Below are 15,679 nucleotides of genomic sequence, written 5' to 3'. Positions count from 1 at the left end.
CGTCAGCCCAGCTGTCTTGCCAAAAGACCACCAAACTCATAATGAGGGCCGCAGTCCTAAAATGCCTGCCACCACATCTTAATTGGTGTGATGGCAGCATATCAGATGTTATTTTGAGATTTGTCAACTCCATGATCCTACGAGGCTTGAAACATACAATAATTCTGAGCATTAATTTCTCAAAATCTGCTGAACGGATTTACACCAAATCACAAAAGGCTTTCTGTACCAGGGTGTAGCTTTCTAACAAATTTGGCGTAATTCTGTTTTTTTGCTGTACTGCTGTTCAATTTTCCTCTTACGAATTGCATGGAGAAATGTGTTTTGGGACCCACTTTATCGGCCCTCACTTGAAGGATCATTGCAAATTTCCAGGAAGAAGCTGAGGTGGATGAGCCTTTTGTTTGGGGCTATTTGACAATTCTTCACAAAACCTTCCAAAGTTATTAGCAAACTAAAAAAAATAGATTTCCTATGGAAACGTTGTCCTAACTGTAGCTATGCATCCACATATATTTCTACACTGTTTATGATTCATTTTAAGTGAAGATTCCTAGAATGCTAAACTAGGATTATAAATTAGTACCTGTGCCTTCATATACTCCATTTCATATTAAATGGGATTTATTTCAAGGCAATATATTTGTTGTAATTAGATTTGTGAAATTGGTCAATGCTGCAAGAAGAGAAAGTAACTAAATGCTGCAATTGCAAACCATTTGGCAGATTAGAGAGCAGATTTTATCATACAACTTTAGAACACTGACAATAATGTTTTATTAAAAGAGTTGATGGTTGGTCCTGTATTGTGAATGTATTTAGTTTTTTCAAGTAATAATGAGAATTCTTTGTACCATTGTTTAATAATTAAGAGCTTAATTTAAAAAAAAAACATTGCTTGAATGACCTATTTCTTGTTATTGCAGCTCTCTTTGCCCAACCATATATGGACATGAGGTAAGGATATTTTCTACCTGTATATTTAGATTCTAAATGTATGACATTTTATTGAGGTATATGCTTCCTTCCTTCATCCCTCCAAAGAGTTTTTTTCTCAACAAATTTTATTGAGTTTCAACACGTGATAGACAGTTGTGTTATAGATATATACTAAGTCAGTCAGCTTCTTTCAATTATCATAAAAACATCCATAAAAGTAAATACAATTGTCATGATCATAAAACATTAAATGTAAAAACATTTAAATTGATTAACATCATTACTGCGCAAGCATATTTTTCTTAAACCGTATCTCTGGCCATAAAAACTTAAAATACTACAGCAAATTGATAAAGAATTCAGCTAATGCAAACACAGTAGTGCTAGCCGGCATTGTTTACAGTTAAGGTCACGTAAGATAGGGAAAATAATATCAATCAGTAGTACCATATGGTAAGTGTGAAGCATTGAATTGCTACTATTAATAACAAAGTGAAAGAAACTTTCTTTTTTGGTAGGGAAACCATTTTTGTTTGTACTTGATTTTTAATTGGATTGATTGGATGCTCACTGCTACATTTTGCACCATCATTCACAGATGTCCAGGAGGCTTGGGAGGTCTATTCTAGTGCATTCACCCATACTTTTTTATCTAAATGTAATGTGTTTTGGTTTGATCGAGAATTAGTGAGAGCGTCACACAATTAAACCCACAAGTGTTTTTCTTAAGGATAATGTTTGCTCTCATCATGTCATAGAGTGGTAAAGCATTCATCATTATATTTTATTAAGACCAAAGAGCAATTCTTTCTTTTAATAATAGCTCAACCAAACTGGGACAAAGATAAGCAACCCAGCACCGGTTTCACCGATATTAGTGCTCATCAGCCAGGCTTCCATTCAGGTTCCTGTAGAACCTGGACTGGCAGTTAGGGCTGTTCCAATTGGAGCAGGGTCAAGACTGATTTTCGTATGTCTGGGTCTAAATTGAGGTGGCATGGTGTGCAAAATAAAGATGGACCGGAATGCAGCCAGAGTAATTACAAATGGCAGAGATTGATTCGGGAGGACCTGGGCTGGCAGTTTAGCTGGACTGTTCCTTTTTAAGCACGGTCAAGACTCATTTGCATATGGCTAGGTCAAAACTGTGGTAGCATGGTGAGCAAAAACACAATTGATTAGGATGTGGCTCTGAACGACTGCCAGTGGCTGTGATTCATTCAAGCATTCCATCCATCACCTTGTTTTTGATGCCCTAACGCTGACATGGGCCCTGTGCTCACTGTTCCACTGGAAGTAAGCTATACTTAGCTGATGAGCCTGAATAAGGGCGAAACGGGTCCTGGGTTGCTTATGTTCTGTTTCATGGAGGACCTAGCCTAGTAGTTCAGGCTGGACTCTTCCTGTTTGGGGTATACTCAAGACTGATTTGCAATTGGCAGGGTTCAAACTGAGATGGCATGATGAAAAATGCTGGCTTTGGATGCAACCCAGAGCGATTGCCAATGGCTGAGAGTCATCCAAGCATTCCATCCATCACCTTGTTGTTGATGCCGGAGCCCTTATTTGCAGTTCCAGATGCAACTAGGAACTACCAGTCCTTAAGCGGGTGGGCGCTTAAGGACTGGTAGTTTCCCATTCCCATATACGAAAGTGTGAGGACGCCTTCTGTTGCCAAAGGGATCGCTGGTACAGGCAATCTGCAGAGCAACATGCAGGTGAAACTCCATCTGACCGCAGTGCTCTTGAAAAGACCTAGACTTCTCGGCAACCCCACTTGGTCAAGAGCAATGCGCTCCCAGGTGGGCTTCACTTCGGTAAGTCTGAGAGAACAGGAACTTGGATGGCTCCGAGTTGTGTGACCCCAGCCACCCATCCTGTGTTCCTACGTGGATGGGTCTCCTTCTTTCGGACATCTGCTGTTCTTCCTGATTATGATTCGAGAGCTGTCCAATTGGTGTTGGTGATGTCAGATGCCAGTTTCCGCGAGGAAGCATGGGTTAGGGAAGTGAGCAGGTGAGTCCTGTGCTCCACGATCCTTGATCCCTAAGTCCTGATCCTGCACCTTAGGAGCATGGATCGAGGTGCAGAACGGAGCGAAGGAAGCAAGCTGCTGGGCACACTGTAGAGCCTTGCCTCTGCCCGAGGATCTCATGCTGGGTGGTGGCTTCTGGCAACTTCTTTTGTGAAAGCGAGAAGGGGGAGGAGGACCCCGCTGCCGGATCTGTGCACTTCGCATGTTTGAGATCCCTCCACCACACTGCCAGGGGAGCCATGTCACTGCTCCGGACTCAGCCTCCAGAAACTCTTGGCCGCAATTTTCATTCTCACCGCTTGACTCCCCAGCTGCTGGCTCCCCAGTCCATCTGGGAGTTCTTTTTACTGGATGTGTACCAGAGGCTGCAAGATCAGTAAGAGCAGCAGGTGGCAGGCCATGGTTCTAGCCGTAGTTCTAGCGGCTGTGTTAGTCTGGTGATTCTGGTGGCATCTTAGTCCTGGTGGTAAACATTCATTGTCACCTGGAGTTTGAGGCACTGAGGTTAGGAGGTCTAAGGAGAATAGGAGGACAGGAGGTTTAAAGGACTCAGAAGCTCCTTCATGTAGCCCATCCACCCCCACTGGTCCCCATTTGAATAAAAACATAGTGCCTCAAGAAGGTTTAGTGGTTTGGAGGATTTTCAAAAGATTCCGAGTAGAGAGGAGGGGTCTTTGTGAGGACCCTGTCAATAATAATGTTAACATTATCTCCTGGCTCATCTTGTTCAGTTTAAATCCTGGGAAAGCAGCATTGCAGTAGGAGCAGCTGAAGTGGTTGAAGCAGATGGGCAGCATAAAGAGCAGCATAAGGAGGCGTAAGGAGGCATAATGAGTGACCGAGGTAGAGCAATTAAGGGAGCAGTGGTCTCGTGACTGCTATATTGTGTTTGAGCCCCGTGCCTACGGAAGTGGTCTGGATAGGTCTGGGTTCAGCTTGTGGGTTAGGTGTGCTCCTACATCCTTGTCTCTTGCCCTTTATGCCCTTATACCCTTCACTGCACCTGGGTCCTGGGCCCTGTCTTGCCCCTACCTGCCTGGTGTGTCACCCAGGATCCTAATGGCCTGCTCTTTCAAAGTATTTGAATCGGAAGCTGCTAAAGGAGCCATGGGGTTATATGTGTTGAAACAGTAATATCGGCCAAAGAAATTGCCTTATTTTCTGAGGCAAAGTGTCAAAAAGCCTCAAGAGATGTCCCAGAGGATGAACAGATGATTGTGGCAATAGTTGTCCGGTTCACCTTTCCTGAGTAAAAAATGTCAGTGAGGAAACTTCGATCTAGACATTTGATTGGTGATTCTAATTACCCTTTGAGAGTGGAAAAACGTATTTGTCGCAGGAACTTCTGTCTGTCTTACTTGAAGTCTTATCTTCTCATCACAAAGTTTTCATTATCAAGCACTAAAGAGGGGAAAGGAATGTCCAAACCATGGGAAAGGGCCAAGTTGACAGACTTCTCTCGGACCCTACTCCCTCACAATGTTCTGACAAGGGTGAGGGAATGCAAGCTGCTCAAACTTTTCCAGCAACACCAAAATCCAACCAACAGTGCAATCATTCTGGCACAGCCTATGGGGGAGCTGCTGCAAGAGTTGGACCCTGTGGTGTTGGACACCATATCACCTATTACTTTGTCCATCATTTGCCTAATAGTTGCCCTGAACTCATACCTGAAAAGTCTCCGAAGACATCTAGGTTGATTTATCAGTCTGCGCATTCAAGACACTTATCCAATTTTGTTGAACTCGCCTGACTGGGGTGGGGTAACTCTCATGAGGATCACGCTGAGGACCCTTTTATGTCTGAGGACGATACCCTTCCTGACGTTGGTGTTATAAGTGATAAGAACCTGCAGAGAGATCTATATTCAACATTGCCTGTCGCTCTGGAGGGGGTGAGTTGGGTCAAGCCTCGCAGTGCCCACCCAGCTGCCCTTCTCCTCTGCCATCCCTTTATTGTGGCACCCCATCTTTAGGGCATTTCTTGGTTCTTCTGAATTGTTTATTGGCATTGAACTCTGTGAATGCATTCAATTGTGATTGTATTGTGTTTAAAGGTCTGCAAGAAATTGCATAGCAGCCTGACAGTAGTGGGGAGGGTGATGGGAAGGTTTCATCTGAAATTATGTTCTGCATTGAGAAAGTTTTGTCTTCTATTCCATCTCTGCTGGAAAGAACAGTTTCCATTTCTGATCATGTGCTGTCCTCTATACTTTTGGGGGTTCATCACCTTACTACCTCGAGTTGGGGTTATATGCAAGACCAGAAGTTAAAAGGGTCGAACTTGCCGGCTACTCAAGTCAATAGCTCAGTTTGTGGGGGGCTGAAAAAAATGGGCACACAGGTAGGTAAGCTCTGTGAGGTGGGAGAGCTTCCTCAAAAAAAAGTGAAAGGAGTAGCAAATAAAAAACAGAGTAGGATATTGTGTATATGTTAAAATAGATATTTCAGAGATGTGATCAGGAAGAACTATTGGACCACCTATTTGGTAAAGCTTTACCTGTTTACCTGATCTTTACAAAAAATAAGTAGCCTCCTCTGGTGGTGTCCAGTTCTATCCCCTTCCCGCTAGTGTCACCCCTTCTCCAGCTTCTGCTACTAGGGTTCCCCCATGGACGTTGGTTGATCCTGTGGGACCCATAGTAAAACTGTTAAAGGGATAAAGGAAAAAGAAACAGCATATTATGAAATGCAAGTCTAGGAAATTAAAGACTTCAACCCCCAACCCTCCAACACATACAGCTTCCAATCAATCACCATTACTACTGACCACCCACTCAACGCCTGGAAACAACTCAGCGAAGAAGACACAACTGTCCTTATGAGCACAATCCACTCCGAAGCTTCCACCGACCCCCGCCCCCACCATCTTTTCAACCTCAGAAGAGTCAAGATCATCTGCCATTTTTCCACCATTATTAATGCTTCGCTTACCATGGCCACCTTTCCCGACACCTGGAAACATGCTGAGGTCAGACCACTCCTCAAGAAACCCTCAGCAAACTCCAACGAACTACAAAACTACTGACTCATCTCCTTGCTCCCGTTCCCTGCCAAAGTTCTGGGGAAGGACTGCAACCTCCAACTCAATGAACGCTTGGAGAAACACAACATACTAGACTCCTCCCAATCTTGTTTAAGAACCAACCACAGCACCCAGACAGTGCTGATTGCTGCTTCAGACGATGTCATCCTTCATCACAGGATGCACCCAGAAAGTCTACCACCCATTCCACTCCCCCCCAGTTCAGGTCACATACCAAGCATAACGTCTGCAGTGTTCCCCAGGGCTCATCCGTCTGCCCCACACTCTTCAACATCTACATGACGCCCCACGCCGACGTGAGATCTCACAGCTTCAACATCATCTACGCCGACGATACCCAGCTTGCCTATTGCTGTCCGCCAACCCAACTTCAACCAAGAAGAATTTCCACAACTGCATGAAGAGCACCGCAGCGTGGATGAAGGACAACTGCCTAAACCTGAACACAGATAAGGCAGAAATTCTCATCTTTGGCAAACATTACAGTTACTCACTCTCTCATTACCATCCGGCTCAACTACGGCAACGCACTCTATGCAGGCACCTCCACCAAACTCATGCAAAGGCTCCAAACAATACAGAATGCTGCCGTCAGACTTGCTCTCGACCTGCCAAAGAGAGCCCACATCTCTCAATACCTGAAAGACCTCCGCTGGCTTCCGGTTCAGAAGCGATGCCACTTCAAGCTCCTCACCCACACCTACAATTCCCTCCATGACCAAGGACCCACCTACCTGAACCAGCACTGCAATTCCACCACCCCAGCAGGAACCTCAGCACCGAACACCAGGCACTTGCGCACTCGTTGGTGCTGCACCAGAGGACGCTCCTGCTCTTTTCTCACCGCCAAGGCCTGGGAACACCGACCCCCTTCACTTCCATACCACCTTTTCGCTGACCGAATTCAAGAAAGGGCTCAAAACCTGGCTTTTCAAATGAGACCTCTCTCAGCGCCTGGATACCCTCGCGGAACAATTTTCAATGTACAAATACATGATTGATTGATTGAAGATTTCTAATCATTCTCGCCAAGCCTGTACCCTCAGAGACTCATGGAGACCAACATAGGCGAAATTATACTCTCCCTAATTTGAGCTCTGTGTACCGTAGGTTAAAAATCCCTACCCCACCCGTTTTCATTAATGTCCCGGATTGGCCTGGCCTAAATATTCCCCGTGAGGAACTGGTGTCTGTTCCGACTAACAGGGAGCTCCCCTCTGAGATTAATGATGGCTCAAATAAGTTAGAGAAAAGTTCATTCATGGGAGTGGGATGGTTGGTGATGATGAGCATGCGCACCAAGGATGAGAAGCGGCACAGCAAGGGTGGTAGCTCTGTGCTCACTGTGAAGTTGAAAGCATGGCAGCGCTGAAGTAGAAAGTGTTGAAGCACTCTACACGCAGTGGAGTCCCAGAAGTGCAGGCGTGCTGAACCTTGCAAGGCAATCTCCTCCAGGCGTGAGGTCGATCAGAAGTAGATAGCCAGGTCTTTGAAGTCCCTGAGACCTCGAGGAGAACAGGAGGAAAGCCTACATGCCCTTGGAGTCACTCTGGGGTGTTCTTGGCAGGGCAGAGATTAGCAGATTAGCAGGCAGCATGGCAGCACAACAAGGCAGGGCAGCAGTTCCTGGGAATAGTCAGTCTTGGCAGAGTGGCAGTTCTGGCAGCACCGCAGTCTTTACTCCAGCAGAATTTCATTTAAGTCCAGAAGTGTACTACCTGAGCTGGGTCAAGAAACACAGTATTTATACTGACAAGTGCCTTTGGTGTGGAGGTGACTACAAAAGTTATTGTGAAGTACACAGGTCCCCCTTTCAGATCAGCCTTGGCTCCAGACTGCCAGTGGGACTCTAGTCACTAACCTTTGAAATGTAAGTGTGAGCCCTTCCCAACATCCTCTCCAGGAAGACCCATCAGTATGCAATGAACACAGATGTAGCTGAGAATCCTGTGTTGTGGGTGTCTGAAAGAATTGCACAAGCATAGCTGTCACCTAGTCAAGGCCAGACACGTATTGGAGACAGGCTGTAGGCACACTGGGCAGAGTGCAGATAAACGTCTACTTTCTAAAAGTGGCATTTCTAAAATAGTAATAATAAATCTGACTTTACCAGTAAAAATAATTTATTATTACCATTCCAATGGTACTAAACATGATGCAGCTACTCCTTTCAGATCAGGAATTACAGCTTAAAGATTTTATAAGCAATTCTCAATTCTGACCTATGAGAGGAGGAGGCCTCACAGTAATGAAAAATGAGTTTAGTTTCATTAATAGGACATGAATAACTTAAAGGTACATGCCCTGCCTTTTGCTTACATGGCATCCTGCCCTATGGGCTACCCAGGGCCTACCCTAGGGGTGACATCTATTTTAAGAAAGGAGGAGTTCTGGGCTTGACAAAAGGTTTTAGGGGCCAAGTCGGGGTGACAGTGTGACTGCACACACAGGCAGTGCAGTGGCAGGCCTGAGAAATGTTTACAGAGCTACTTAAGTGGGTGACACAATCAGTGCTGCAGGCTCACTAGTAGCATTTAACTTACAGGCCCTGGGTATATGGTATACCACTCTACAAGGGACATACAGGTAAATTAAATATGCCAGTTATTGGTACACCATTGTTGCCATGTTTTAGGGGAGAAGCATATGCACTTTATCACTGTTTAGCAGTTGTAAAGTGTTCAGAGTACTAAGGCCAACAAAAAGATTCAGCAACAAAACAGGAGGTGAAGGCCAAGTCTAACAGGAGGGAAGATGAGCCCTCCACTAAGAATTGGGTAGGCAGCACTTTGAACGGGGCTAGAGGCACAGCAAATCTTCCTGTGTTGCGGAGGTAACCCTCATGGAAAATTAGTTTCCTGGAACATGGCTGGCCTAGGACAATCTAATGTAAAATTGAACTTTGTAGTGCGCCGCCCGCCAAGCGGGAACCGCCAGAAGACCGTACCGCGGTCAAAAGACCGCGGTGGTCATTCTGGGTTTCCCACTGGGCTGGCGGGCGACCGCCGAAAGTCCGCCCGCCAGCCCAGTGGGAAACACCCTTCCCACGAGGAAGCCGGCTCAGAATGGAGCCGGCGGAGTGGGAAGGTGCGACGGGTGCAGTTGCACCCGTCGCGAATTTCAGTGTCTGCAAAGCAGACACTGAAATTCTTTGTGGGGCCCTCTTACGGGGGCCCCTGCAGTGCCCATGCCATTGGCATGGGCACTGCAGGGGCCCCCAGGGGCCCCACGACACTCCATACCGCCATCCTGTTCCTGGCGGGCGAACCGCCAGGAACAGGATGGCGGTATGGGGTGTCAGAATCCCCATGGCGGCGCAGCAAGCTGCGCCGCCATGGCGGATTCCCATGGGCTGTACCGCCGTGGTCAGAATGCCCGGCGGAGCACCGCCAGCCTGTTGGCGGTGCTACCGCCAACCTCCGCCATGGCGGTATTTACTGCCAGGGTCAGAATGACCCCCTTAATGTCGTCAAATATATGTGTGAAGGAAACTTGAGTTTGCTTTGATTTTTCAGTCGACAATTATTTTGTTTACTTCTGTGGAGCGACTTCCTCCATTAAAGGTCTTGCCAGTGGAGGAATTGCCATTTGGAATCCAAAGGTATTTGATGCATCCCTCTAATTTATGACTGTCTAAAGTTGGCAGTGATTAACGAGGGTGGTGGACTGTCATCCTTTTTACTTGCTTACTTTTGTGCATAATATTAGTAATATGGAGGAATGTCCCTTGGTAATAATTGTTGGTGATTTCAGTGCTAAGGTGTTAAATTCAACTTGTATTACCTTTAGTGACTCCGAAATGGATGAGGCTTGGCCTATTCCAGATGAGGTTTTGCTTGAAAAAACTAGATTGGATAGAAGGAGTTTTTGTTTTCTACAAAGTATGAGACCTAATTAATTTGTATTTTTGAATGGCCTATGTCCCGACGATTCCCCTGCCTCTTATACATTTTATTACCCTTGAGGACAGTCCTTAACCGATTATATGGTGGTGTCCTGTCAGATTTTCAATGTGTGTACTGAGCTGAAGATACTGCAGACTGATTTGAGTGAACATGGTGTTCTCACTGCGTTGATTGATTTAAATTTTATGGCCCTTGATGATTGGAACTTAACACAAATCACGGCTGAATATAACAAAATTAATGGACATACCTTTTGATCTTATGCTAGTAGGAAGCTCCTGGTTCAGCTTTTGGAAATTGCATGCTCGTGGCCCTCTGTCCTGTCTCCTTGCGATCCGAATTCATGGTTCGAAGAACAGATGGCCCTCTTTAAACTTTTGGCGGGTAACGTAAGTGTTAATCACTCTAAGCCGGTTTCTAAATTTACCTGGGCTGTGAAAAGGGTAAATGAAGAAATAAGTTGCCTTGTGAGGGAACAATTTAAGTCTCCAGAACCCTCCAGACAAAGAGAGATTAATCGTTTTAAGCAGAAGAGAACGAGACTGAAGACAGTGGAATGTAGGAAGTAGGAAAACAAGGAGTGGATTAGTTTGAGGGGAGTAGCTGTGTTGTGTAACTCTCATAAATATTGTGCTTTAATAGCTAGATATTGTGACTCAAAGGTCACGGCCCAGGCCATGTAGCTCTCGGATGATACCTGGATGTCGTATATTTCAGAATTAAACATAGTGATTGTGATCAGCCTGTTAATAGTATCAAAGAAGAAGATCTGGAGGTATTTGGCCCGCCCAATCGAAAGGAGATTGAGGGTCTGTCAAAGGTGCTCGAACTTCAGGCTCTGTGGGTCCTGATGAAATTTTGATCGCTCTTGTTAAAAACGAGTCAGCTTTATGGGCTTCTTTCCTATGTCCTATATTCCAGCATTGCTGTTTGTCGGGAGATATTCCAACTTCCTGGAAAGGTAGCATCATTGTGCCTTTATACTAAAAAGGTCTGAAATTCTCTCTGGTCAGTTATAGACAAATTGCACTTCTTGAGGCATCTGGTCAATTATTTGCAAAAAGTTTTCTTTCTCATTTCCAAGATTGGGCATTTGGCAATAATCTTATTCCAGTAGAACAGGGGGGCTTCCAAAAGAGTAGTAGGACTCTTGACAGCATTACTGCTTTTCAAAACATTGATAGAAAAGTACCCCAAGAGAAGGGCCATGCCATGTATTCTGCCTTTATTGATTTCTCCACAGCGTTTGGCAGGGTAGACCATGCACCTGTAGAGAAAACTATCTGCGCTAGGGATCCTGGCTCACCTATTTAGGTTAATCATTGCATTGCACTCTTCTACCTGGTCACGGACACTGATGGGGGGAGGAATCGGGGTCTGTCCAGGAGAGTGGCTGCGCAAAATTGCTTAAAGCAGGGGTTCTTGGTAGCACCACTTCTCTTTCTCTTTAGACACATGATTTGCCTAGTAGAATTGGTTCTGCAAAAAGAGATCCACCTAAACGTGGGATAATGCGAGTTGGCGTCTCCTTTATGCAGATGATGTCATCCTGTTAGGCTTAACGCCAATAGGTCTCCAAAGACGGCTTTGTGTTTTAGAAAAATATGCTAAGGAGCATTTGTTAAAGATAAATATTGTCAAGAGCAAAGTTATGATTTTTAAAACAGGGGAGGTGAAAAAGGTTATTTGGATTCTGGGGAATTTTGTGATGGAAATAGTGCAGTTTTACCCTTATCTTGAGAAATTTTTCTCTAGTAGTTGTTCTAGTGTTGATCATGTAAATCACTGTAGTAGTAAAGCGCTGGCTTAGGCCTAGGCTGTACAAAGATTGTACAAATGTTGTGGACACTTAGTATATAAGGTTAAATTCCACCTACTCTGAGTTATGCTTGCAAAGTGATGGATAATCGGTGTTGGTCTGGCATTGAAAAGATGAAAGGGTGTATTTGGCACTAAATTTGTAATTTGAATTCTCTGGCCTCCCCCTCAGCTCTTTGGTTGGAATTTTGGTGACTTTTGTTCTTACGTTGGCAGCTGCTCTGAGGTGGGGTAATAGTATATTGGGCGGCGAACCAGGCCCAGTTCATGCAGCATTGAAGTCTACATTTTTTCAAATCATGAGAGGGAAAATTGCTTTTTACTCCACCTTTATGAACGCCATGGAAATGTTTAAACTTGCTCAGTCTGAGGCTCTCCTCCTTCTGAGAGCTATGTTAAAAAATTGGATAAAGAAGCTATTGTCTACAATGAGCAGGAGTAGAGACATCCAACTCTGTAGTCAGTCTGCGAGAAATGAAATAATCATAGGTAGTAGTATTTGTAATCAACCTCAACCTTATCTCATATGCAATCTTCCACATGATGTACGTAGGGTCATCTTGCTATTAAGGTTAAACCTACTATGTGATATCACAGGAGGGTATTCCAAAAGAGGCAAGATATTGTGAGCTTTGCTTTGGCTATGTTGGAAATCTGAACCGTTATTTTTGTTTGCCCAAATTGGCATCTCGCACAAAGCCGCTTCTTGAGACCAGTTTTTCTGAATTATAACATAATTTTGGTTGCTGATGCTAGACTTGTTTGCTCCTCCCACTGAAATGGCTTGTGCAAAAATCTTTACATTTTTTAAATGTTTTCTGAATGTGCTTTAAAATTCGTCTCAGATCGTTGCTAAAGCCTTCTGAATTTACTTGTACTTCCTATAATTGAACTTTTTGTCAGTAAAGGTGAAATTGTTTTAGCAATCTTCCATATGAGTTGTCTTTGCATTGTCTGTTTTGTTATTTTATTATTCTGTCTTTTGCATTTTATATCGTATTACTGTATAATGTAATTTGCACATCTGGGTCAAGTTTGGTCTTGTCTGTGCTCTTTTACTACTTAGCTTCATGCACTTTCGATCGGATTACTGTAATCTGCAATTTTCACATTCATGACTAGGCCTATTGTGCACTTTTCAGAATTTTACTATTTTATGGACTTTTGATGTGTTGTACTGTTTTAGTTCATATGCACTGTTTGTATTGATTATTTGAGATCCAAAGCAAATAAAAAAAAAATATTGGGGAAAAGAATATTGAATGAATTTCTTGCAAATATTTTTCATTTCAGAGGTAGTAACGGAAGCGCAAGTGTTCTTCGACTTTACCCCGTTGTTCGGATTATGCGATGTGGGAGAAGGAGCTTTGCTGCTTTAGGCCTGTTTCCTCGGGGCCTACTTCTGGGATGGCTCTGCGCGTCCCCGAGTTTCCAGGAGCCGGAGCTACCCCTGCCAAAATTGAAGGAATCCTACGAGGCCATGCACCTCATTTTTGGGCAGACCGCCCCTTCCGGAGTGCCTTTGGGCCACGCAGGAGCCCCCTCGGGTTCCACGCTGGCGGCTTCGGCCTTGGCTCCGGGGGCACCCAGGTATCTGCTTCCAGATCTGAACCGCCATCACCCATGCCATTGGGACCTTCCTCGGTGATGGTTCCGGCATCAATACTCCTGACCCGCAGGCAGCGTCGACCCCCATACTTATTGCTGACTCTGACACAGAGCCGGACCGGCGTCGCTCAATGCTGATTCCAACTTCGATGGGGACTTTGCCACCTAGATTGGATCCGGACCCTTATGCGTATGGGTATGAGTTTGGTGAGAGCATGGAGGGGTCGCTTGATCCTTTAGAATACCAGCTTGAAGACCCTGTGGACTGGGCTCAGGAACTGGGTGATGCCAGTGGTCTGGACACCTCCTTTGACTCTGACATGTTTTTTTCTCCCACCATGGCTATGGAGGAGGGCCATCCTATTCCATGGTGGTGCGAAGAGCAGCCGGGTCCTGGGCCTTGAGCTGCCTTCAGTGGTTGTCACGACTAACCTCCTGACTGAGGTGCTTCAGCTGGGGACTTCCACGTCAAAAGCCTTTTGCCCTTCAATGAAGCCTTCACGGATGTCCTGCTGGGGGTTTGGTACAAACCCAGCACAGGCGCTCCTGTGAACAGGACAGTAGCTCACCATCTTAGGCCTGGGCCTAATGACCCAGTGTTCCTGACCAAACACCCTACCCTTGAGAACTTGGTTATCCAAGCCTCAACATCCAGTGGCTTGTTCCCTTCTGCACCCCCAGATAGGGAAACCAAGAGGCTGGATCACCTTGAGAAGAAGCTCTTTTCTTCCTCCAGTCTGTCATTGCGGTCTGTGAACACTGCATGCCTTTTGGGCCATTATACCCATGCTTTATGGGATATGGTTGTGCAAGTGCTCCCACAGATCCCGGAGGAGGCCCGGGCATTTTCTCCCAAGCTGTTGCTGATGGAAGAGATGGAGCTAAGTTCACAATTCGACATGGGCTGGCTACGATTGACTCTGGGCAGAATGGTTGCTTCAATGGTGGCCTTGAAGCACCATGCTTGGTTGAGGACAACTGGATTTTCAGGGGATGTCCAATCCACTCTGATGGACATGCCCTTTGATGGCACCCATCTCTTCGGAGACAAAGCAGACTCACTGCTCGAGTGCTTTAAGGAGTCCCAGGCTAAGGCCTGGTCCCTAGGGCTCGCAGCTGCCCCACACGGCTCTCAGTCTGCTTTTTGCCTCTTTTATGGCTACAGAAGGGGCACCCAGCCACGTCCATTCCCAGCCAGCCACTGTACCGCGTATGATGCCCAGCCTCTGCGTGGCTGGGGATGTGGGATCCAGTGTCCGTGTGGATCAGGGAGCCAGCAGTCTAGCCAGTCCATAACCATGCAGCAGCCTACAAACCAGCACCAGTGACTAGTCAGAGGCAGGATTCGCCATCACCAGCCCCGCTGGGAATCCGTCGCATCAGATAGGTGGGTTTTGCAAATCGTCCAAAGGGGCTACTCCCTCACCTTTGAGACAACCCCTCCATCCATGCCGCCATCCTACAATCGGATGATGGAGGACCACCTGGCACTTCTCCGCGAGGAGATTACGGCTCTCTTGGCCAAGGGAGCCATAGACAGGGTCCCTGTGCTAGAAGTACGTTGTGGTTGTTATTCCTGCTACTTTCTGGTGCCCAAGAAGGGCAAGGGCCACTGCCCGGTCCTAGCACTCCAGTCCCTCACCCTCGACCTCAGAAAGAAGAAGTTCAGAATGCTCACTCTGGCTCGTGTCCTTTCTACCTTGGACCCAGGAGTCTGGATGGTAGCGTTGGACTAGCAGGACGCATATTTCCATATCCCCGTCCTGCCTGCCCATAAAAATTACTTGTGGCTTGTGGTAGGTCACGAGCATTTTCAATTTACTGTGCTCTGCTTTTGCCTCACCAAACTGATGGCGGTGGTCGCAGCTCATCTGCATAGGTTAGGGGTTTCAATCTTCCTCTACCTCGACGACAGGCTGTTGAAGGCGGGTTTGCCCCAGACTGTTGTCTCCCGCTTCTAGACTATGGCAGGCCTCCTGCATTTGCTGGGGTTCACTATAAACATGCCGAAGTCACACCTGACTTTCATCATAGCTGTGCTGGGCACAGTGCATTTTTAGGCCTATCCTCCCAAGTGGAGAGTCCAGGATATTCAGGCTATGATACCGATGTTTCAGCCTCTTTCCTGGATTTCGGTAAGAATGCCTTTGAGGTTGTTGGGCCTCATGGCCTCCTGCATCCTGCTGGTGACACATGCCAGACGGCATATGCTGGCTCTGCAGTGGGACCTGAAGTTCCAGTGGGCACAGCTTCAAAGGAATCTCTCTGACATGGTTCAGAACTTGAGGAGACTGTGCAAAATATGCAGTGGTGGCTTTCGAAATGCAGT

General features: G+C 46.0%; 1 protein-coding gene across 1 annotated transcript in view; it reads left to right on the top strand.

Moving 5' to 3' along the window:
- MCM8 (minichromosome maintenance 8 homologous recombination repair factor) overlaps positions 1-15,679 on the top strand; it is a 376,705-nt gene that overhangs the window by 164,568 nt on the left and 196,458 nt on the right. Inside the window, exon 11 of the mRNA XM_069234156.1 lies at positions 927-957. Coding sequence (XP_069090257.1) covers positions 927-957 — 31 coding nt within the window. The remainder of the gene's footprint in view (positions 1-926; positions 958-15,679) is intronic.

Source organism: Pleurodeles waltl, chromosome 5 (genome assembly GCF_031143425.1).
Source record: "Pleurodeles waltl isolate 20211129_DDA chromosome 5, aPleWal1.hap1.20221129, whole genome shotgun sequence".
NCBI classification, from domain to species: domain Eukaryota; kingdom Metazoa; phylum Chordata; class Amphibia; order Caudata; family Salamandridae; genus Pleurodeles; species Pleurodeles waltl.
The sequence above is the reverse complement of the archived record's forward strand: the minus strand, read 5'-3'. Positions and strand labels throughout refer to the sequence as shown.